General features: G+C 48.5%; 10 protein-coding genes across 10 annotated transcripts; 4 read left to right on the plus strand and 6 right to left on the minus strand.

Annotated features, from left to right (window-relative positions):
- Positions 1–1348: 1348 nt before the first annotated feature.
- FOXG_17338 (uncharacterized protein) lies at positions 1349–2709 on the minus strand (the record flags this gene model as incomplete). The annotated part of the gene is made up of 2 exons (XM_018397343.1): positions 1349–2424; positions 2487–2709. The coding sequence occupies 2 exons, from the start codon at positions 2707–2709 to the stop codon at positions 1349–1351; spliced, it is 1299 nt and encodes a 432-aa protein (XP_018258315.1).
- A 349-nt stretch (positions 2710–3058) lies between these two features.
- FOXG_17339 (uncharacterized protein) lies at positions 3059–4166 on the plus strand (the record flags this gene model as incomplete). Its single annotated transcript, XM_018397344.1, has 5 exons — positions 3059–3080; positions 3136–3374; positions 3435–3750; positions 3811–3907; positions 3962–4166. 5 exons carry the CDS (start codon positions 3059–3061, stop codon positions 4164–4166), a joined length of 879 nt encoding a protein of 292 aa, XP_018258316.1.
- A 245-nt stretch (positions 4167–4411) lies between these two features.
- FOXG_17340 (uncharacterized protein) lies at positions 4412–5226 on the minus strand. Its single transcript, XM_018397345.1, has 3 exons — positions 4859–5226; positions 4740–4789; positions 4412–4681 (listed from the first exon to the last, which is right to left on the minus strand). The coding sequence occupies exons 1-3, from the start codon at positions 4995–4997 to the stop codon at positions 4508–4510; spliced, it is 363 nt and encodes a 120-aa protein (XP_018258317.1). The 5' UTR covers positions 4998–5226; the 3' UTR covers positions 4412–4507.
- A 458-nt stretch (positions 5227–5684) lies between these two features.
- On the plus strand, positions 5685–7081 carry FOXG_17341 (salicylate hydroxylase; the record flags this gene model as incomplete). The annotated part of the gene is made up of 2 exons (XM_018397346.1): positions 5685–5925; positions 5982–7081. 2 exons carry the CDS (start codon positions 5685–5687, stop codon positions 7079–7081), a joined length of 1341 nt encoding a protein of 446 aa, XP_018258318.1.
- A 28-nt stretch (positions 7082–7109) lies between these two features.
- FOXG_17342 (uncharacterized protein) lies at positions 7110–11243 on the minus strand (the record flags this gene model as incomplete). Its single annotated transcript, XM_018397347.1, has 9 exons — positions 7110–7354; positions 7421–7633; positions 7689–8158; positions 8209–8358; positions 8408–8600; positions 8652–9125; positions 9182–9456; positions 9523–9646; positions 10124–11243. 9 exons carry the CDS (start codon positions 11241–11243, stop codon positions 7110–7112), a joined length of 3264 nt encoding a protein of 1087 aa, XP_018258319.1.
- A 1387-nt stretch (positions 11244–12630) lies between these two features.
- On the plus strand, positions 12631–14131 carry FOXG_17343 (uncharacterized protein; the record flags this gene model as incomplete). The annotated part of the gene is made up of 4 exons (XM_018397348.1): positions 12631–13332; positions 13383–13694; positions 13753–13919; positions 13969–14131. 4 exons carry the CDS (start codon positions 12631–12633, stop codon positions 14129–14131), a joined length of 1344 nt encoding a protein of 447 aa, XP_018258320.1.
- Positions 14132–14727: 596 nt separating this feature from the next.
- On the minus strand, positions 14728–16182 carry FOXG_17344 (uncharacterized protein; the record flags this gene model as incomplete). Its single annotated transcript, XM_018397349.1, has 4 exons — positions 14728–15255; positions 15312–15415; positions 15455–15522; positions 15596–16182. The coding sequence occupies 4 exons, from the start codon at positions 16180–16182 to the stop codon at positions 14728–14730; spliced, it is 1287 nt and encodes a 428-aa protein (XP_018258321.1).
- Positions 16183–16631: 449 nt separating this feature from the next.
- On the plus strand, positions 16632–17905 carry FOXG_17345 (uncharacterized protein; the record flags this gene model as incomplete). Its single annotated transcript, XM_018397350.1, has 3 exons — positions 16632–17248; positions 17315–17714; positions 17774–17905. The coding sequence occupies 3 exons, from the start codon at positions 16632–16634 to the stop codon at positions 17903–17905; spliced, it is 1149 nt and encodes a 382-aa protein (XP_018258322.1).
- A 227-nt stretch (positions 17906–18132) lies between these two features.
- Positions 18133–19086, minus strand: FOXG_17346 (uncharacterized protein; the record flags this gene model as incomplete). The annotated part of the gene is made up of 1 exon (XM_018397351.1): positions 18133–19086. One exon carries the CDS (start codon positions 19084–19086, stop codon positions 18133–18135), a length of 954 nt encoding a protein of 317 aa, XP_018258323.1.
- Positions 19087–19996: 910 nt separating this feature from the next.
- Positions 19997–21949, minus strand: FOXG_17347 (uncharacterized protein; the record flags this gene model as incomplete). The annotated part of the gene is made up of 1 exon (XM_018397352.1): positions 19997–21949. One exon carries the CDS (start codon positions 21947–21949, stop codon positions 19997–19999), a length of 1953 nt encoding a protein of 650 aa, XP_018258324.1.
- Between the last annotated feature and the right edge of the window lie 231 nt (positions 21950–22180).

The raw sequence follows: 22180 nt of genomic DNA on the forward strand, positions 1-22180 counted from the left end.
TCTATCTCGCCCTATCTTTTTTTGCGAAGGACTCCGCCACGACGGCACTTCCGAGTGACGCTGCAGGCGAGATGAACCACGCCGTGATGGCTCGGCATAACCCCATGGTACCATAAGATGGGGACTTTGCGCAGCCAATATTACCGACCAAGCTGCCGATGAGGGAGATGAGAAAGATCGGGCGGCGGCCGTAGGTCTGTCCAAGTGGTCTCCAGAACAACGGTGCGGCTCCAAGAACAACGATGAAGAGCGATGTAAGATAGCTAGCGCGCTGAACACTGATGTGAAAATCCTCGGCAATATCGACAAAGCCCGACTGGATTGCCGCGGCAGAGAATGTTGCCATCATAGAGTGGAATGACACGAGGAGTAAGTTCACCGTTCTCTGTGAGTGCGGAGGATGAATCAGATATCCATCTCTTGTAGGTGCTTCATGGGGTTCGAAAATATACCTTCCATTTCGGATGGTCGAAAGTCTCGACATTATCATCCAAATTTCCTACGTCGACAGAGTTGTTCTCATCCTGTTCATGTAAATGTTAATAAAACGACGATGCAAATTCAAGGGATTGAAGCATACTACTTACATGTTGCTCGGAGTGATCTACCACTGGTTTCGCCATGGTCTTATCGCCTCAGGGGGAGAGTCTGATGCAATGTCTTGGAACTGCCAGATAGTCAGTACTGGTGGCAATGATTGAACAAGACTTAGATTTAGACACTCTTTATAAGACGAGACCCCGGAGATTCGAGACCCCATACCGCATCTTGCAATGCAGAATGGAGGCAGTGATCTACCCCTGAGCGGATACTGACCAGTCGGAAGCTGATAAGCCGGTGGTAGGAATCTCAAGTCTGGGGAACCGGGGTAGACTAATAATCTATCTGGGGAACTGGACTCTCCCCGCATTTGGCTTCAGAGCTACGTAATCAAACGGCTATATCGGCATCTTTCTAGCAGCAAAGCATATGGTAGGGGATTACAACATAGCTCTAACGGAAAACATTCTAGCCAGAAACCAGGGATCTATCTGGCCGGACATATTGCTCCCGAAGGTTCGGAAACGCAAGGCGAGGAGAGGTATCAAGTATGCCACCTGCGGTGACACCTATCTGGCTGCATGCACTGGATACTACGCCACGACAGGCTTCCAGTCAGTTGGGAGGTGGTATGAGTCTATGAGATAATGGCTTCGATGTATTCAAAAAAAAACATTTTCAATGGAGATTTAAGTTCCTAAACCTTGTTTCACTATAGTAACACGATGGGCTAAGTGTTTGATTGGAGTCTTGCCTCGATTGAAATTGGTTACTTTTGTACCATGATGGAAAATACACAATATCGGATCTAGTTCCCTCCTACCCATTCATAATTCTGAGTTTTGCCTGTGATTTGTGGCCTAAGAGCCATGCCATAATCTCCTCCATTGGGCATCCTTAGCAGAGTGTGAATGTGAAATCTTTTCGGCTCCTTATTGGTTAAGAAAACGCCCGAGTGATGATCGAATTCGATGATGACTACAGGGCTTTGAAGACGATAGTAGAAAGGGTCGTCATCGTTGAAGCCGCCAATCCAGCAAAAATAAGTTTCATGATACCAAGAGCGGATTTGTGATAGACGACGTCTGCGTGCCTGCTCGGGGAGATATAGCAGGTATTCCGAAGCAATTTGAGTAACGAGATCCTGCAGTTCTATCGGTAGGTCGGAAACATGAACACCTTCATATGGGACAACTCGGTTATCGCGATATGCCCCGCAGAGGTGTCGCTGATCATCGTGGTTCCAGCGGCCTCGGGGCATCGCTGGGTCCCTCATTAGCCGGTATATCTGCGCGCGAGACTGGAATTCTTCAGGAAGGCTCTGCATAAGTTGGAGCCCCAAGCTCTCTTCACGTCTCATGATCTGCGTGCCGCTGAACTGGCCTTCGTCAATAATGTTTGGTTCGGCGCCTGTAAACCAGGGCGAAAGAATCATCTGCCTTTTATAGAAGAAGGCGTTTAGGCAGAGGTGATGACCATAGAACGAGAACCCCCAAGGACTTTCCAAAGAGACCGAACCAAAGAAAGCAAAGTTATAAGAAAACTCATTCATGATGGTTGGAACCTGGATAATCTCGCCTAAGAAGCCGTTGATACGCATAGCGGCAACGGCCTTCTCATAGCCCTCGGGAGATAGTGAAGCCTCTAAAAGCCCCATAGCTGCTTCGCGGAGATCCTGGGTTATCTCGTCGAGACGAATGCCCTTTGGGCTTAGCAGAAACTCTGGATTTGACCAAGTCCTCCATTCCGGAGAGTCAATGTGATAGTGAGAGTGTGTCTTTTGCTCTTGTGTCATCTTAGAGATGACCAAGTTGGCTGCTCTCACTATCTGTTTAATTGGCACATCATCGTCTTCAAGCTTATACAGGTCTCCCCTAACATTGCCTAGGGTAGTTTGCAGATCAGTATAACCGGGCCTTTCTCGGCAAATATGGCTTGTTACCAACCGTCGTTTGTCACGCCCTTGTACGGCTCGGTAAGTAGCTCTTTCCAATGCAGATACAACCCGTGGAGCCAAGGGGGATTCCCGTTCTTCTTGAAGGCGTCTGCATATTCATAAGCATCTTGCTTGCGCATAGACGTGAATCTGTCAATGCTTAAATCAGGAATGAACTCGCGAAAGGGAGTTTGATGGGTATCTGTGAAGACGTTCTCATTGCTTGGAGACATTGTCTATTAAGATTGGGGGCTGGTTGGAAGTTGACTTGTGATGTGAAGCTGTCGTACTAGGTCAAACCGGATGACTTTACATATTCCCTACCTAAATACATATACTTCCTTCAATTAGTCAAGCGCGACTCCAAAACATCCCGGTCGTCCAATCGGAACGAAGATAACCTGCCCCAGCTCAGAGTCGGGTTCGGGTAATTAAATTTTGATTGGATGAGCCCAAATTTTCCTTCCTACTACTCCAAGCATGGGAGCGGAATGCTGTTGTAATCGGCGACAAATAAAGAGGGCAACAATTGTTGTCAGAACTCTGAGCAACCCGTTCACGACAACAAGTTCCCAACTCAAGATGTCTGCAAATCTGTTCAAACGTGAGTTTATTGAACAAGCGAAATATCCAGTTCGTGAACATTCTGACCAATGCAGGTCTTGTCCGCTTTGCGCCGAGATCAAACACTTCAGGTATCCTAATCGGACAGCCTGTGAAAGACGAAATTGATGTCGGTTTGGCTCTCCGTAATGACACTGAAGTCCAGGTCGACGTCTTTTCAGGAACGTCAGTTTTAAATCCTGGCCAGAGCACTGGAAAGGTTGAGATCATTCACAAGATATTCTCGCCGCTGGCGGCTAACGAAGTTGGCACTATTCGCTGCATCGGGTTAAACGTGAGCAGCTCTTGACTTGTCAGATGGATGCAACAGACTACTTACACTATTTGCATTTAGTATAAGCGACATGCGGACGAAGTGTCAATGGAGCTGCCGCCAATCCCCACAATGTTTATGAAGCCGAGTACCGCGCTTGGAGACCCCTGGCCAACGCCGACTCTTATTCCTAAGATTTCGCAGAAGGACGGTACTAGTGACTTTGAATCAGAACTCGCTGTTATCCTTGGTAAGACCGCCAAGAATGTCTCGGAGGCGGAGGCAATGGAGTACGTTTTGGGATATTCTGCGTGCAATGACGTCTCAAGTCGTGAAAGCCAGCTTGCCCAGAGCCAATGGAACTTTTCCAAGGGCTTCGACGGTGCTTGCCCAATCGGTACGTGATCCTTTCTCTGCTCGGAGTTCAATACATGTTTGATACTGACCGCCGGCATAGGGCCGACACTTGTCTCTAAAGACTTGGTTCCAGATCCTACCAAGTTCAGGATTCGAGGATCGAAGAACGGAAAGGTCATGCAAGAATCCGAGCTTGAGTAAGGTTTTCGTCACTGGTTAAACAGATCTCTTAAGCTAATGTCGGGCTGCAGTGACCTGATCTTTGGGATTCCCCAGCTCATTGCCTTCCTTTCGCAGGGCACCACTCTGCCTGCTGGCACGGTCATTATTACAGGAACCCCTGCAGGAGTGGGTATGGGAAGAACACCTAAGGAGAGACTTGACGCTGGAGACGAGTTCCATGTTGAGATCCTGCCGCATATTGGTACCTTGGTTAGTATATTCCAGAACGAATGATCGCTTGGAATGGTAGCATGACAGGCAGACACACATCGAACTAAGCATAGCCTTTCTGTTTCTGGGCTTTTTATATTATAAAACATGACATCCTAACTTTAGTGGAAAGAACATCTGAATAATCCATAATTGTCATTTCATGTCTAATCTAGTTTATGAGTCGCTATCCAGAACACTTAAAATTGGCAATATTTGATGTAATAGAAGGCTCACCGTTCTTTTGTTATTGAAATATAATGTTGTATAAGTGTTTGCATAAGTCGTCAATTGTTGCTGTTATTTTTATGAAAAGAAAACTCTCATAAAGATCATCTAATAATAGTACCGTCATGACTCTGGCTTCAACTATCCAATAATAGAGGAAATTGTTCCTTTAGATGCTCAACTACAGCCTGAGGTCCACCCTCGACCTGCAACCCCTGAGGTATAGCGTATGTCTTGATTCCAGGGATGATAGATTTCGCTGTCTCCCTCATCTCGGTACTCTCTTCCTCCGTCCACATAGAAGCGCAGCACTACAGGATATTAGCAATGAATTGGAAATGAAGTTGTGGTGGCTGTCAAGATACGCACAAGAATGTCTGGCTTGAGCTCCTTCACCTTAGATGCTACCTCGCTTTTATCTGAAACGCTTGTCAACATCGCCTCTAGGATTATCTAACCATCCAGTGATGCGTCCCTGCCAAACGTACCAAAGCAATTGCCAACATGCTCGATTCTGTAGCGAGTCTTGAGTTCCTCAACAACTTGGCCAATGACCTTCTTGGCTCTCTCAGGCACATTGTTGACAGTGAGAAGGCGGAAGGTTCTGCTGGGAGTTGATGCAGACATGATGAGAGAAAATGGCTTTTAGATCTTTGAAAAGATGGGGGGAGTGAAAGGCTTCTTTTGGGTCAGATATTATACACGCCAAGCCCACGTGCTACAGTGTTGTACTCCACTTGAGTCTACCCTAAAGAGGCTTCTGGGACTTGAACGTTCCGGCGATATCATGTCACCAAGGTCCGGCCCCGATGTCGGGAGCCATTTCGCTTCCCTGGAAGCATAGAATGGGAGACTGCTGAGGGAGTCGGTTTCCGAGCCGCGCGTACCTGCGGAGAGATGGCTAGCTTCGTTGTGCATGCTGACGAGGTTCCCATTGGCCGTCGGGTAGACTCAAGCCGATTGGCTAGGAGCCCACAACCCGGAGGCTACCCTGTCGCCCCAGATAAATTCATTGACCAGAAACCCGAAAGTCGCTATCGGAATTCGACAAGTAAAATTTGGATCATACGTAGTATTTGTTCCGTTCAACCGGGTAGAGTAAGTGACCTCTAATTACGCGCTCAAATCAACGAGCGACTCTCTATTCCCCATGACTAACTGTTGCAAGCAGATACCAGACCCCCCATCAACGCTTTTCCCACTAAGCCTCCCGCGTTCTCCCAACATAAACCATCCATTATTCGATTGAGTTGGTGTAATTTGATCTCTCAATCAAATTCGACACTTAGTACCTATCGTCAGAGATACACCAGCATGTCTCTAATAGACTCTCGAGTTGTTATCGTCGGTGCAGGCATGGGCGGCCTGACCTGCGCGTTAGCGCTGGCAAAGAAAGGGTTCAAAGACATTGAGGTCTACGAAAGTGCTTCTGATCTAGGATTCGTTGGCGCTGGTATCCAACTGGCTCCTAACCTAGTTAGAATCCTGACGCGTCTGGGGTGTTGGGATTCTGTAGGGGCCGAGGCAACAGATGTCAAGGAGACCAGCATCAGGGGTGAGTGAAAATGCACCTTTTTGGAAATGGGTCGTTACTGAAAACTACTTGCACAGATGGCGCTTCTAATAGGGAGCTGACACATGTCTACATGCCCGACATTCGCAAAAAGTATGGGTATCCCCATTGCACGGGACACCGGGCTTCCTTGGCCGGAAGTCTCTACGAGGGTTGCAAGAAGGAATCTGGCATTAAATTCAAATTTGGACATACCCTCCAGAGCGTTGATACTTTCTCGCCAGATGTCAAGTTTACCGTCAAGCCAAGGGACGGCGAGGCGTACCAGGCCACTGCGGATGTCTTTTTGGCAGCGGATGGCATCAAGTCCGTTGCACGCAGCGCACTCCTCTCGCAAGCCGGAGTTGTCATGGACACTGAAGATACTGGACAGGCTGCCTACCGTGTTCTTCTGTCTCGGGAGGACATGGCTTCCGACCCCGAGATGATGGAGCTCCTAGACAGTAATCAGGTCACTCGATGGATTGGTGAGAAGCGACACTGGATCGCCTACCCAATTGCGTCCCGTACCATCTACAACATGTCATCCATCCAACCTGACACGAATTTCGCAGACGCGCCATCCATGACTTATACAACCAAGGGCTCCAAGAGCGCCATGCTGGATGTCTTCTCCGACTTTTGTCCTCTTATCCAGCGTATGCTGAATCTCGTCCCGGACGGTGAGGTCTGCGAATGGAAATTGCGCTCGCACAAGCCCTTACCCACGTGGAGCTATGGTTCTCTAGCCTTGATGGGCGATGCATGCCATCCCACCCTGCCCCATCTCAACCAGGGAGCGGCACAAGCTGTTGAAGACGCCGTTGTCCTAGCCGAGGTGCTTGCCAGAGTACCTGTTAGGTCACCCGAGGCCATTAACAGGAGCCTCAAAGTCTATGAGCTGCTGCGCAAGGATCGCACGACGATGCTCGTTGACCTCGCAGCGCAATCCGGAAAGGCTCTCCATCTCGGCGAAGGAGAGAAGAAGGCGGAGCGCGACAGACTGTTTGCTGCAAATAAGACCAATGGCGGCAAAGTACCGGATAAGTGGGCGTCGCCAGAGGTGCAAGAGATGATCTATTCACATGACTGCATCAGTTTAGTTGCCGAGAAGTTTGATGAGCTGTATCGTGAGCTCGAGACTAAGCCCAGCGCGTGACAAGTTCTTTTATTTCAGTTAGTTTACATTAAATGAACCCTAGTACATCAAATTCGTTTGGCCCAAAGTTTGGCCCTAACCAGTTCCCATAAATTAGGTCATTTTCGTTGACCTGTGTAAAGAAATCGATGCTATCATCCAAGATGAGACTGGGCCCGCTCGTACTGCCATTCTCCACTGTTGGTAGTGTTTGGCCGCTTGGAATCCCCCGTGCACCCACTGGGATCGTGTCCGCTGGCTCGAGTTCTGCTGCTTTATCGCCTGGTCCTAGTGCTATCAAGGTCAAGATGTTAGTAAACAATAATTATCACGCGAAGAAGGCCTTGCACATAGACTCACACATTCCTCTTAACAGCTGAACATATCGAAATATACGGCGATATGCGTTGATGCTCATAGCACTTGCCACACCGATTGCCTTCAAAGTGCCCAGACACTCATTCAACAACTCATCCATTGAGTTCACAGACGAGACTTGTTTCGTGATGAATTCTGCACCTTGGCATCCCGAGGCAAGCCAGAAACCGAAAACGTGCAATGTGGTTGTTAAAGCTGGGGCAACTCTTGGTTAGAAGGGGCTATGATATTGGTTCACAGGCGTCCTCACCACAATAGTTGCAAGTCCACCAGATCGCATTCTCTCGAAAGAATGGTTCTTGCCTTTGTAAAATGTCGCTGATCAGTCGGTGGAGCTCTAATACATGCTGGAAATCGGCTTTCAGTATAGCGGCAATATTATCTCGCAGGAGCTCTGAATCGCAATCTGGTGATTTCCTGGTGATTGAGCGCAGCACGGCTACGAGAAGAGGCCCGCATGTCATCAATTGCGTTCGGTAATAATAGATCGCGAGCAATATCGTGGGTCGAGATGCTTTGAAGTTAGCAGGCGACCAGGCATCGCGGTCTGCGATAGTCTCCAGGATTCTAGATGGCAGGGCGTTTTGCCGCCAACGGCCCATCTCTAATGAAAGCTTGGTAGTCTTCTCCAAGAGCTCGTGTAGGCTGAGAGGAGTCACAGGACTCATGTTAGAATCGTGAACTTCCTCCAAGGCTCGTCCCATAATCTGATGTAAAGTTCTTGGTTCTGTCAGTCACGTTGTGCTCTTCGTTCAAAGGAATATTCTTACGTTAGGTCGCGGAAGTGATCTACCATGCTATTGCGATAGGACGAATCGATGTCATCAACATAACTCTTGGAAGAAAGCAGTTCCACAAGTTCCATACGAACGTGGGATGAAGGTATTAAACAAGGCTGACCGAGAGCGGAAGAAACAATTCTGCTTATTATTAACAAGATTGACTCCGTGTAGTTATCTACATACTAACCTATCCTGATTCACCACGGCAAACCAAAGCCGGGATTTGAGCTCTTTTTCTTCAGGCACATTATGACTGTAAGAAATCGGAGCATGAAGTCCCAATTGATAGGCGACTTTGACTGAAAGACAGTGAATTGTCAAGCTTTCAGTAGAACGTTGGCTGTTCTGCTGATACAGAGCCAGGAGCAAAAGCGTCTGAACTGCCAAATATCAGTGATTTGTAAGTCTCATTTGTGGACAATGCTACACACGTAACCTCGAGCTCGACACGCAAAGCGCTTCAGGATCAAGTAAACCCAATGTCTGGCGGTAGTACGTCTCTGGTGAGTGCTCCTGGGTAACAGACAGGGCGAAAGCAAACACTATGTTGAGTAATGCCAGCATCGGCCTTATTGATCTCGGAGTATTGCCAGCTCTGTTCAACACCTCATCGAGACCGGATATCAAACTAGCTTCACTGATGTAAGGAAGCAGGCTCCCTACAGTGTCAGAGAATTGAATTATCCATCTAACAGCGATTTGACGCTCAGGAAGCAAGTCAGTGCCAACACGATCAGTACCATATCCTGGAACTGAAGAGGAAGGGGGGTCTGGTAGTGGACCGTATTCCGTGTTAGCCTGACTATTCCGGAGACGCTCAGGATGGAGGAGAAGGCCGGAACTCGTCCCAACTTTGGTAACGATTTCATTTAGAGACCAGAAGATTGCATGGTTCGAGCTCGATCCTAGGATGTGATTAATAGACTGTGACCCAGAATCAGAGTGAGTAGCGCGTATCTACCAAAGTAGCATGACCCGGATGGACGATCAAAGACACCAGCTGCCAACACATCAATTCGCGGCTCCGCTTGTCGACTGAGATTCTCTTGGACACTGCATGTTGGTCGCCGAACTGAGCTCACACTCGCCGGTGTATGCACGGCGCCGCCTTCTCCTGTGGGTGTTCCAATTGACTGAAACGACAGTTGTTCTTGTTGCTCCAGCGTGATGCACGATGATCCCGCAGTTGATTGCTGCTGGGGTTCTCTGGCACTGTTTCTTGACCCTGAAGTTGCCCTATCTCTCTTGTCAGAATACCCAGCCATCAACAAGCAACACAATGCGCAGAGCTACAAGACTGACCGACGTTCTGCTCGGCGATTCAAACGTTTATCTCCTCCAGTATGAGAGTAGACACAGACCAGATTGTGCTTCTCACATCTTTGGCATCTGGGGTTACTACTGTCGCACTTACGATGCCATTTAGCTACTTAAGATGAAAGAGCAGACCATGCATATGTTCTCTTACCTTGGATTTGGATTGCCGACATGGGTCACATGCGATAGCAGCGCGTGGTCTTTTCGTCACTGAACGGCTGCTATAATTCATTGCGCGGCTTGGACGCCCGAGTGCATTAAGGAACGAAGAGCCCTGCAAAGGAGCGAGCGGGGGTCTGGCCTCCAGCCGAAGATTCGCGGGTGAGTGTTGATCCGCGTCGCCCCACTTCGCCACCGTGTAAACGACGATGCCTAGCAGCCCTATCTCTAGAAATCCTATTTCCTGCCGTTGTCCGGGTTAGACGTCATGAGTATGGATTGTTTTAATAAGTATTATAAAGGGAGTCTAGCGATTAAATATCTTATCTTTAATATTAACTTCTTTAATTCTTTAAGTACACAGATTAAAGAAGTTAATATTAACCTTAAAGCCTTTGACTCCGAACATTCCTTATGTTACTCTTACCGCCCTGAGGGGCAGGGTTGGGGTTAGATACCTTTGGGCTGTTAATTGTAGCCTTATATTCGTCCATGTCGTCTTCTTTAAAATCACCCTCCTTGTCTTCCATCTGAGTAACTTCACCGTATTCGTTGGCCATACTTCCCCTGAGAACTTCCAAAGCTTTCTGTGTTTTGGTCTCGGGGAGTCTGTCCACTTCGATGTGGCTGTCGACTTGGAACTCTAGAAAGTCTCGAATCTCGTCCTTGTTGAATAGATTGGGCCTCGGGTTCTTTTTCGCCTCGATGGCTTGCCAGAGCTCTCTGGTTTCTTCCGAGTACACTCGGGCAACCTCAAGGACATCCATGACCCAGACCTGTTTAGCCACTGTTCCATCAATCATATCCTTCAAGAGTAGCCAGAGTTTCTTCAGCAGTTTGTTGGGGTACCGTGCTCTGACAGTGCTGTTGCCCTTTTTCCACTCATACGACCTCACAAGTTTTGCATCCTCAAGGTCATGGTAGGCATTGCTCTTGACGAGCTGCTCAAGCTGTGTAAGATGTTTCTGCTTGATCTCCGAAAGCCTCTTTTCACGGATAGTGTTGTACTTGGCCATGGCGCTTTCGATGATGTCGTGCCAGCGGTCACGCTTGACAGCCTCATTTCTCTCGCCAATCCAGACGAGAAGGGCGATGGCGCCCATCGCGACGGTAGTGCCTCCTGATACAACAGTCAAGGTGCCACCAACGGCCGACACCAAAATGGTCAGGAAACCAGAAGCAACCTTTGTGGCGAAGTGATTGTTGGCTTGGATCTTGTACTTGTCACTGCTTTTCGCTACATGAGCGCCAGCGATGTAGTCAAAGCCCGATTCTAGAACCTTTTCAACCAGTTCTTCTGTCGCCTTTTCTTTAAGGGTGTCAGCCAACCATTCAATGGCACTCAAGGTTCCTGACCCGGTTAACACGGAGCTTGCAGCTTTGACGCCCACTTTGGCCACGGAGGCAGCCCAGCTCTCGTTTTCTTTCTGGTACAAGGCCCACAAGGCCCTTCTGGTAACAAGAGCTGGTTTAAGCTCTTTCGTGTTAGGCTCACTCCTCCATGTCCCGACTTCGGTCGCCGCCTCATCATCAGTCATCCAAGACATGGTGGGGAATTTTAACAAAAAGTTGAAACTATGGTAGATAATTGATTTGATGAATTTTGTGGTTTTGGTCAAGGTAGCGCAATAGTAATGGATCAAATTAGAGCTGTAGTTTCGGTCATAAGATGGGATGTAAATGCGCCTACATGCAGTCTCTTATACATGCTAAGTCAACCCAAAAGATAGCAGCAGCTGGCCTTCATAGTCACGCACACGAGCGGGGATTCCGGAACTATTGGTGACTGGCTGGCTGGCCTGCGTTAATAGTTCAGCTCGGCTAACAATGTCTCAGTCTACTAGCGCTCTTATTTGCTGTATTAGTTGCCTTTCCCCTATCTGTATATTATTGCTACCAAAATCGGTTGCTAGTAAACGAGGCTATTGGTTGAAATGACAAAGTCTAGACCCAAATCATTGGTTCTGATTGGATATCCTGGTTGACCAGAGTGCCGTTGTGCCGAACAGCGATGTGATTGTGATTCTGAACATGTGATAGCTTTCACGTACGTTTCGCCCAGTCCGTTATTGGGAATAAAACCTCTGAAGGTGAGTTGTTCAGATTCTGGTATGTATCCTAAAGTGGATGGATTTGGCTTTTACGGCGCTTCGACCGCGCCATTTGATTTAAGGCGGCGGCACGAACGGCTGGGAGTTTAGTGTCCGATTATGCCATTGACATCGGCCTAATGTTAATCCGGCGTCAGTCTAATACACAACGTCATAGACGGTGAAAACACCAACCCTTGTTCACTGGTAACAACTTCACGAGAGGTATTAGAACAAGCAATCAATGCCCGAAATGGATAGTAAAATTAAATTCTAAAATATTTATTAATACTGCCAAGTCTTTATTTCACTTGACTCAACTCTGAGAGGCTTCTGGTACTCTGGGGTTCTGGTAATATCATGTCACCAAGGTCCGGCCCCGCCATAACCTACACCAAACTGCCGAGGTCACTGAATGAAAACCCCCTCGGCTTTTCCAGTGTTGTTGGTATCTATAACCATTAAAGAGAAAGTATTATATAATCTAGGCAATGGCTGTAAGCTAGACAATACTATTAGATTTACCAAGTGTTGCATTCCTATCTGGTGATTTCATTCTCAAGTCGATTCTTGATATCTCAAAACGTTAACAAGTCTTTAAAAGCATGTCTCGTTTGGTAGGATTCCTTATCAACGCCAGAAGTCCAAGTACTTGTATATTTCTTCTATTCGCCAGCGTAAGTGGAACATTCTCAAAGACCTCTAACACTTTGAATCATGGTGCAGAAATACCGAACTAACATGCATTGACCGCCGGTAGCTGGTGCTATATCTCATCGGCAAGATAACATATAATGTTTTCTTCCATCCTCTTCGCAAATTTCCAGGCCCCATTCTATGGTCTATGACACAAATACCTTTCTCCCTAGCATGGACTTCCGGCGCTGGTCACAAGAAAATATACGACTTGCACCAAATCTATGGCGATATCGTTCGTGTCGCCCCCAATGAACTTAGTTTCGGCTATCCGGAGGCTTGGGAAGACATTATGGGCCATCGAAAACGTGGACAGGCCGAAAATGGAAAGGATCCCGATTTCTGGAGAGGCAATGACATCTACACTCTGGTAGGGTCTGATCGTGACAGGCATAGTAGGCTCCGAAAGATCTTGTCGCACGGATTCTCTGCACAGGCCATGATGGAACAGCAACCAATCTTCCAACGCTACGTGAACCTGATGATGAAGAAGCTTAGAGAAGCTTCGTCGAGCGGCCAATCTGTTGAGATGACTCAGTGGCTCAACTGGGCTACTTTCGACATGGCGGGAGATCTGATATTTGGCGAGTCCTTCGGCTGCCTCGAAAAGGTAGAGTATCACTCATGGGTGAAACTTCTGTACAAACACATCGAAGGTTTTGCTGTGTCTACAGCCTTGATTAGATATCCCTTCGCCGACACCATCATTAAGCTCATGACCCCCAAACATGTCGCTCGAGACATCAAAGCCCACAGTGATTTCACAAAGGCACAAGTTGGAAAGCGTATGGCTTATGAAAACCCCCGACCGGACTTTATGGAGTCAATGATAAGAGCGTACGAGAAAGGTGTACGATTAGCCACCCTTACTCTACTACAAATGCTGACAGGTCTCTCTAGCATGTCAATCATGCAGAGCTCCTCGCCAACGCGCATAACTTGATCATCGGCGGCTCGGAGACAACTGCAACCACTCTTGCAGGCACTATATATCTGTTGGCTACACACAGACCAATCCTGATGAAGCTCTATGCAGAAATAAAGGAGCGGTTCCGGAGCGAAGAAGAGATTGATCTTCTCAGTGTTCAAAAGCTCGAATACATGTTTGCAGTCTTGCACGAGGGACTTCGCGTTTACCCAGCTGTACCAGCCGCAATCCCTCGTAAGACAAGCGAAGCGGGTATGATAGGAAAACACTACGTTCCAGCCAATGTAAGTGCATGACTCTCCGTTCCATGCGAGCATTGACAGCTGCTCACACTTATGCTAGACCATCGTTTCCATTTGGCCGTGGCCCATGTTTCACAACCCCAAGTTCTTCAAGGATGCCGAGGTCTTTGTACCTGAGAGATGGCTTGGCGATCCCAAATATGCGGACGATAAAAGAGTTGCAGTGCAGCCCTTCTCTGTTGGCCCCCGGAACTGCATCGGTAAAAAGTGCGTCCCAAAACCTTGGACACTGTACTACAGCGCTAACCTGCTTCAGTCTGGCCTACGCCGAGATGCGCCTGATCCTTGCTAAATTGATATGGAACTTTGACATCGATCTTGACTCTCGTAGCGAGGGATGGTTGGGAAAGAACACTGCGTTCCTTCTCTGGGAAAAGCCAGAACTCTGGGTTCGCCTCACTCCGCGATCTGATATCTAGGTAGACGAGTAGCCAAATCATCGACCTTGGGATTGTGGATAAGGGCTGGGTATTGGACGGGGCCGAGGTTATCAAGAGCTTCTTGAACTAGTGTGTAAACGAGTTATGAGTGGCCCAGGAAGAATGTCCGAGGTTGTATTCGAATAGTGCGAGAAGTTTGGAAGGCATTTTTGTTACTGAAGTTGTGAAGCTGATAAAGCTGACGGCTGATGCTTGCCCCGCGCGTCTTACCGCAAAGCTTTAAATTTTGTGATATCTATCTGTAGCTTCGTGCCGTGTCTCAAAGCTCGTCTTTCACCCCGACCTTTGTTTCCATGGCATTAGTCAAGACTCCAGGCAACCTGGAAGGACACCTAGGATAAAACCTCAATCTGATAGCAGCTACTTTAAGCCATAAATATGTATATGAGTCGGTATAAACCCGTCTATTAAGTGTCTCTACCACGCTGTGAGTATTTGTATAAACATGAAAAACAGAAACAGCGGGACAAGAGAAAATGCAAACTTGCGGTGCGATTGAAATGTATTTCCACCGGTGGCTTGATTGGTAGGATATCTCATTGCTTGATATAGCCTTCTTGCCATCCCGATTCCTCTTAAAGTTTTGCCGCGTTCAGTGCCTTCGTCTTTGACTGATACGCTTTGACAAGCTGACGAATAGCCAAATCAAACATGACGTCTTCAGTTCCTCCGGGGATCCTTGCAGCTGGTACCTCTCTATAGATCTTCTCCACCAGCTCTCCCTGCCCCGTACGGGTATAGCCATTACCTCCAAAGAGCAGAACTGCACAGCGAGCACATTCATCAACGACCAGCCCCGCTTTGGCTTTGGCCAGTGCAACCAGACCTCCCAGACTCTGACGCATATCTGGGTCCTCAAGGTTGGAAAGCTGGTAGACCAACTGCTCTGTCCAGGCTGAGATCGATTCGAGTTCTGCACCAGCCCTGGCTAGGCGATTGCGGACGACTGGTTGGTCCATTAGAGGCTTTCCAAAGGCCTCGCGCTTGAGAACATATGCGAAAGCTGCTGAAAGAGCTGCTCTGGCTGAGGAGACAACACCAATAGAGATTGCAAGTCTCTCGTGGTTGAAGTTCCGAGTAATCATCTTCATACCCTGACCTTCCTACCGCCAGACAAATTAGTGGGCAAGGACATATTAGAAAGCGAAAAAGCTCGTACCTGACCGATCAAATTCTCAATCGGAACTTTGACATCCTCGAGATCAATGAAGGTGGTGCCGCTTGTTGTCCCACCGCTTGTTTTCATTCGGCGCATGGTGACTCCTGGATAGTCGAGTAGTGGAACTACAAGAAGCGACAGACCTGAAGCTCCTGGGCCTCCTGTACGAACGGCCATGGTAGCATAGTGCGACCAGATGCCGTTTGTTATCCTAGATTTCGCAAACGATTCGGTAAGCATACTCTTGACTCATGCATGGGTTAATAAGAATCGGACCAACTGACCACTTCTTCTCTCCATTCACGATATAGAACTTTCCGCAAGGACTCCTCTCAGCAGTTGTGGTGATATTGGCCACGTCACTACCGGCGTCAGGCTCAGTGATGGCGATGCAGATCCTCTTCTTCCCCTTGATCAGATCCGGAAGTAACTGTTTCTGCAGCTCCGCGCTACCATATAGGATGATAGGAGGCATACCGTAGGCCATGCCAGTGGACAAGGAAGAAGCCGGACCACCAATGCCCATCCTGCGCATTTCAGTGATGTAGATGGAGAAGTGCATGTAATCGAAATCTTCAATCTTGAGACCCCCTGCGAGCTCAGTGATGCCGAGCCTCTTTAGCATGGCAATTGGCAGTGGTGCGGGCAAATTGGGAATGAGCATGTGGTGCTTGGAGAAGGTCTCAAAGACATGATCAGGGACGCTTCCTTCGGTCTCCCATTGTAGTGCATGTGGTGCCAAGTGCTCTGAGATGAAATCGCGGCATGCTTTTTGCCATTTCCTATGAGATTCGTTGTAGTAAGGTGATGGTAGACCGTTGAGCCATGGGGGTTCAGAGAATGGCACTGGTATGGATAGCGCTGAGCTCATGATGGAGCAATTGACTTTGGGCGGAATGAAAGATCGGAACAGAGCCAGTAAAAGGGATTATCGATACAAAAAGGTATTTTGGATTAATCTGCAAATCTTGACAGGTAAAGATACAGAGATACAACGTTGATTCAGGCAGTAGATGAAGGGTGTCTGTTTGTATGATGAGCTATTGAAGGATAAACCATTCTTAGTTGCCGAGGGCCGATGCCCAACTCCCAAGCACGAAAACGATCAATCTGTATTGTTATGCACAACTATGAGAAGTTAACATCATTAATTTACTTGCACAAAGCTCTGTCCTTCCATCGCCGCGTCTCCAACGCACTATTCGCTTCTCTATCAAGACTATTGCGCTATAAGTCTCTCGCCACGCTCCAGCCTCGAGAGGCATCAGGTGGCGTTGTACAGCAGATAGACGCAAGTAAATCTTCAGAAGCAGTGTCGAAATGGCATCTCGTGGCATACAAGCTGCACGGTTCTTCAGTTCTGCTGCCCCGTTACGAACACTACACTGCACCAGCGGCAAAACCACCATGAAGGCCGTAGTCATTAATGGCGATCAAGCCCGACTCGACCATAGCCGGCGTTTGCCAAGACAAGCAGACGACATGCTCCTCGTCCGACCAGTCTCCGTGGCACTAAACCCAACAGACTGGAGACACATTCGGGGCCGCAGAGCAAAAGACGGCTGTATAGTAGGCTGCGACTACGCAGGCATTGTTGAGTCAGTCGGGTCAGCCGTTACCAAAAAATGGAAGCCAGGCGATAAGATATTCGGCGTCGCCCATGGAGCAAATCTTGTCAACCCTGATGATGGAGCCTTTGCCGAGGTGATATCTGTTATTGGAGACTTGCAGATGAGGATGCCGGATTCACTGAGCTTCCAACAAGCTGCGACTTTGGGTCTGGGAACAGGAACTGTTGGACAGGGCCTTTTTCAGAAAAGCTTGAAGCTGAAACTACCAAGTCCGTCAGTGTCGGACGTGATCAGGCATGATGAGCCGGTTCTAATCTACGGCGGCGGTTCTGCGACTGGGGCACTGGGCATTCAATTTGCCAAGGAGTGAGTCTACAATCCATTACAATGTCATACAATACAGATGTGATATTGACCGATTTGATGTGATAGAGCTGGGTATACGGTCATCACAGTCTGCGCGCCCGACCAATTCGAGTACGCCAAGAACTTGGGCGCACATTTCGCCGTCGACTATAAAGATCCCGAAGCTGGACCCAAGATCCGCGAATACACGAATAACAAGCTGCGACTTGCATGGGACACCATCAGCATCCAAGACTCGGCGCGCATATGTGCTGAAGCTCTTACTAGCTCCTCATCAGCAAACCCTGTATATGGAAGCCTTCTTCCGACCAAGAACCCACGCGCAGACGTGACCTCGATCGCGACAGTGTTTCATACAACTTTTGGTCGGAGCTTCAATTTCGGTGGACAGCATATGCCAGCTAGCAAGGAAGACTATGAGTTCGGCAAGTCATTTTATGGTCTTGCGGAGCAATTGATAGCGCAGGTTCGTTGTACCCCAACTCTTCGAGGAATGATTCATGCTGACTAGACCTGCCTACCTAGGGCCGAATTCGACCGCATCTGGGCCGCGTTGGAGAGGGCGGATTGAAAGGTGTGATAGATGGCTTGGCTGAACTGGAGGCCGGCAAGGTCCAGGGCGAGAAACTTGTCTATAATGTTGCAGATACGCCTTGAAGAAGTCTACTTCCCAAGTTCATCTTATGTAGTTACTGAGCAATAATAATGAGAGCCAAACCTACAGCATTCATTTCTATTGATCCCTAAATTTCAGAATGGAACGTTGTATGCAGCTATGAAGAAGCTCTTTAGAGATAGGAACTCACAGCTGGTATTTGATTTTTTATTATCTAGAGCCATCTCCTCGTCTGTCCACCCTTCTCCTCAATAAGAATATACTTGACTCAAAAGCTCTTGCACGCGGCAAGGCGGTTAGCAAAAGCCCTTTTTACAACAGCAGAAGTAGGTGCAAACCGCTGAAAAGCATGCGGAACACCCTCATAAATGTGAAGCTCGGTAGGAATATCCGCCTCGATAAACCGCTGAGCATAAGCAACATCCTCCCGGAGAAACATATCAAGCCCACCACAATCGACATACAGAGGAGCAAGCCCCTCGAAGTCCTCTAGACGTGCCGGAGCGGCGACTGGTGGCACTTTGTCGGTTTTGTAAAGGTCTCCCAGGTATGACATCCAACCCGTCAAGATATCTTGGTAGCCGAAAATAGCGAGACCGCCAGTCGTATCCTTCTCAGTGCGATCGTCAAGCATAGGATAGATGAGAATCTGTTTCGCTAGTGGAGGAGATAACTGCCTGTCCCTAGCAAGGATGGCCAAAGCCGCTGCCAGTCCACCTCCCGCGCTTTCACCCATGATAGCGATACGCGTTGGGTCAAGGCCGAGTGCAGAGGCATTTTTCTGGACATGGAGTAAAGCAGACCAGCAGTCCTCCAGCGGGATGGGAAAAAGGTGTTCGGGAGCGAGTCGGTAGTCAACCGACAACATGGGGACCCCAGTGGCAGAGACGTAGGCTGCTAGTGTTGCGGAATAGTCGCTTGCGCTAGAACATGTGTATCCTCCCCCGTGAATATGAACGATACCAGGCCCGCGCCGTTCAAGGTCACTATTCCTCTGCCGAAAGTGCAGGATCTTCACTTTGAACCCATCTGACGCTTCAGTGGAATGGACCTGCATCTCGACATTCTCTGGTAATGCTTGTTGAGCGCCTGGTCCCCGAATGAATTCTTCTATTCTTTTTCTCCTACTTTCCACGTCACCAACTGGAAAGACATGCTTGTGTGCTTTGATTGCAGTAGCACCTAGCTCATAAAACTCAGGGTCGTATTGAAGACGAGACATGACGAATTGAGCGCCTCTTCGGGAACGGGTGTTACTGTCAAGCTGTTTCTTGCTGGTGTTGGGTCAAACCGATTGAAGTCTTCTCCTCGAGAGACAGGGTTCTCTTAACAAGTTGACTTCATCTGCTGTTGTCGGTTTAACAGGGCCCCAGAGATTCCTGTCGGCTATAACTGTAATCTAATGTAATACCCCACATCGCGGCACCTATGTTGATAGCCTCGGGTCTTCCTCTCTCAATGATGAGTGGGAGCATCCTCGGATAAAGACAAAGACTTGGATCTCTTTAAATCTTATCAGCAGTTTAACAATGAATTTTATCTATATGAACTGAATGGCAGCGAACTATGTTCAATAACATCAACTTGTAATATCTCACGACTTGTAAAATCTACACTCGTATATTCGCTATAGTCAAAGGATAGATGCCTTGTCGAACCATTCAAAGAATAACTAGGGGTCAAAGGGATTGGAGGCCTTCTAAAGATAATTACACAGCTCATTCCAATGCCACCGATATTGCCTTGTTTCAGGTCGCAATACTGTAGATAAAGGTCATACAATGGCGAGCAAACAAATACGCGTAACGTACTTTGAGCTCAAGCGCCCTGTAACTGACCCACTCGCCTAGGGATCTAGTGCAAATCTCGGCGATCATCAACCTACAAAGGTATGGTATGTTTACACTGCAGTGACTTTGTCTGGCCGGTTACGCTCAATACCAACTGGTCTCGGCCCTGTGCGCAACATCGCACTCCAAGGCCAAGGTCTCAGAAACTATAACCGAAAGCGTCGAAGCCCATATTGATAAAGCCATGGGACACTGGACTACTAAGAAAAGAATACGTCTTATTAAACATCGACGTTGTCATCCATTACAGCAAACACGTATCTAGCACTACTGGCACCAACTCTACACCGACTTGATCTCGACACCTTCGTGCCTACCATTCTCCCGCCAGGCCCTCAAAATGTTATTGTAGTCCTCCTGTCCTTTACCCCAAATCGACGTTCGAGCCATTCGAGCAAGCTTCTCTGGATCCCTGACATTCTCAAACTCCCCCTCGGCGTTGATGTAGCTGGGCGTGCAACCCGCCGAAGCTCCAAACATGTGAGCCTGACTTACAATCTTTTGCGCCCATTTCTCCTCCGCATCTTCGGTTGCCTCGATGGTAAAGTTGTACTCATAGCGTTTGTCGCTGGAAGCCTTGGACCGAGTTTCCTTGGCGCCAGTGGCCACGATGTAAGCAAACTGCTTGGCGGCTTGCTCGGCGATGAATGTGTAGTTGGGATTCCCACCGCCTTGGATGAAGCCTGGCCAGAACATGTTTGGGAAATCGTGGCTCATCATTCCATGTAGCGTTGTCACACCAGAGCTCCATTTTGCGTCTAAATCGGTCCCGTTGCGGCCAAGAACTTTGATCCCGACCCTGCCTGGTGGACTGTAGAGAAACGGACTCTTGTAGCCTGTGCTTAGGACAAGTACATCAATATCAAAATGTTCTCCTTCAACAACGACCCCGTTCTCCGTGATCTCCTGAACGCCTCGTCCATCAGTATCAACAAGATGTACAGAGGGGTTGTTGAATGCGTCGAGATATTCGTCGTGGAAGCACGGTCTCTTGCACCAACCGGAGTACCAAGGCTTCAGCTTGGCTGCAACCTCCGGGTCCTTGACCAGATCATCGATACGCCCTCGCACTTTGCTTTGTCTCTTGAGGTCAAGCTCCTCCAAGTAGGCGTAATATTTCTGTATCTCCTGCGGCGTCTTTGGATCATAGCCGGGTGATCCTGATATCGCACTGTAAGATGGCATATTGGTCCAGCTATCGTTGACGAGGTCGAGCGCCGGTTTGGGATTATGGTTATTCACATGGGCACAGTAGTTGAGACATCTCGCCTCCCACCAGCCAGGTTTGTTAGCGATCTCGTTCTTGAACAAGTCTTCTTCCGTCTGGCGGTTATATCTGGCGGCCACAGCAGACGCTGTCCGCTGAAAGACATAGACCTCCTTGGCCCATTTCGCTAGCTCGGGCAAGATCTGGATGGCTGAAGCCCCCGTACCGATGAGTCCAACCTTCTTGGCTCTCAGTCGTGTCATTGATGGATCATCTGGGGTTCCCCCGGTGGCGTTGTAGTCCCAACGAGCAGGGTGAAAGCAGTCCCCTGTGAACTTTTCGATTCCCTTGATCCGAGGGACTTGAGGAACCAGCATGAGGCCTGTAGTGAGGATGACGAACCGGGATGTCACAGTAACAGCTTCATGCTCTTTGCCACCGTGCACGAGTTCAGCGAGTTTCATAACCCACTCTTTTTTATCGTCGTCCCAGATACATTCGTCCATTCGAGTCCGAAACCAAACTCGGTCTGTCAAGCCATATTTCGCGGCTATCCGCTCAAGATGCATCCGAATCTCCTTCCCGGTCGAATACTTGTTCTTGGGCATGTACCCTGTCTCCTCAAGTAGAGGCATGTAGATGTAACTCTCAACGTCACACATGAGTCCAGGATAGCGGTTCCAGTACCAAGTACCACCCCAGCCTGCTGCAGTGTCGATAAACTGAAGATTCTCAGGCTTGATCCCAGCCTCCACCAGTCTCGCTGCGAAGAGCAGAGCGCCTATTCCGGTACCAACAATTGCGAAATCGCAACTGTCCCCATTTGTAGCGCGTGGCAGTTTATCATATGTTGATTGATCTGCCCAAGGATCCTGCTTGAAGTGATGGAATTTTGCAACGCTGTACAAGTCGGTGAATTGGCTGAGGCCGTCACTGCGCAGCCGCTTGTCGTGTTCCTTCTTGTACCGCTGTTTGACTTCAGCAACGCTTGTCGCAAGTACGCCATTTGACTCTGCGGATGGGCTCATGATGGGCTTGTGGTTAAGTATGGGGATATGTGCTTGGTCCGTTTTGCAAAGGTAATCTTCCCATTTATTAAAAAGGTATGCACAGGCGTTGATAAGGAATCCGCTTTATCTTATTATTAAACATCCTGCTAGTTCACGACGCTCTGGCATAGCTCCAATTATGTTGCCCTTCGGCGTGCCCTCGGTTATTTCACTACTGAAACCTCTACCGAGGACGTCGGAGGTCCCTAA

This window comes from Fusarium oxysporum, genomic scaffold, assembly GCF_000149955.1.
Source record: "Fusarium oxysporum f. sp. lycopersici 4287 supercont2.48 genomic scaffold, whole genome shotgun sequence".
Classification (NCBI taxonomy): Eukaryota; Fungi; Ascomycota; class Sordariomycetes; order Hypocreales; family Nectriaceae; genus Fusarium; species Fusarium oxysporum.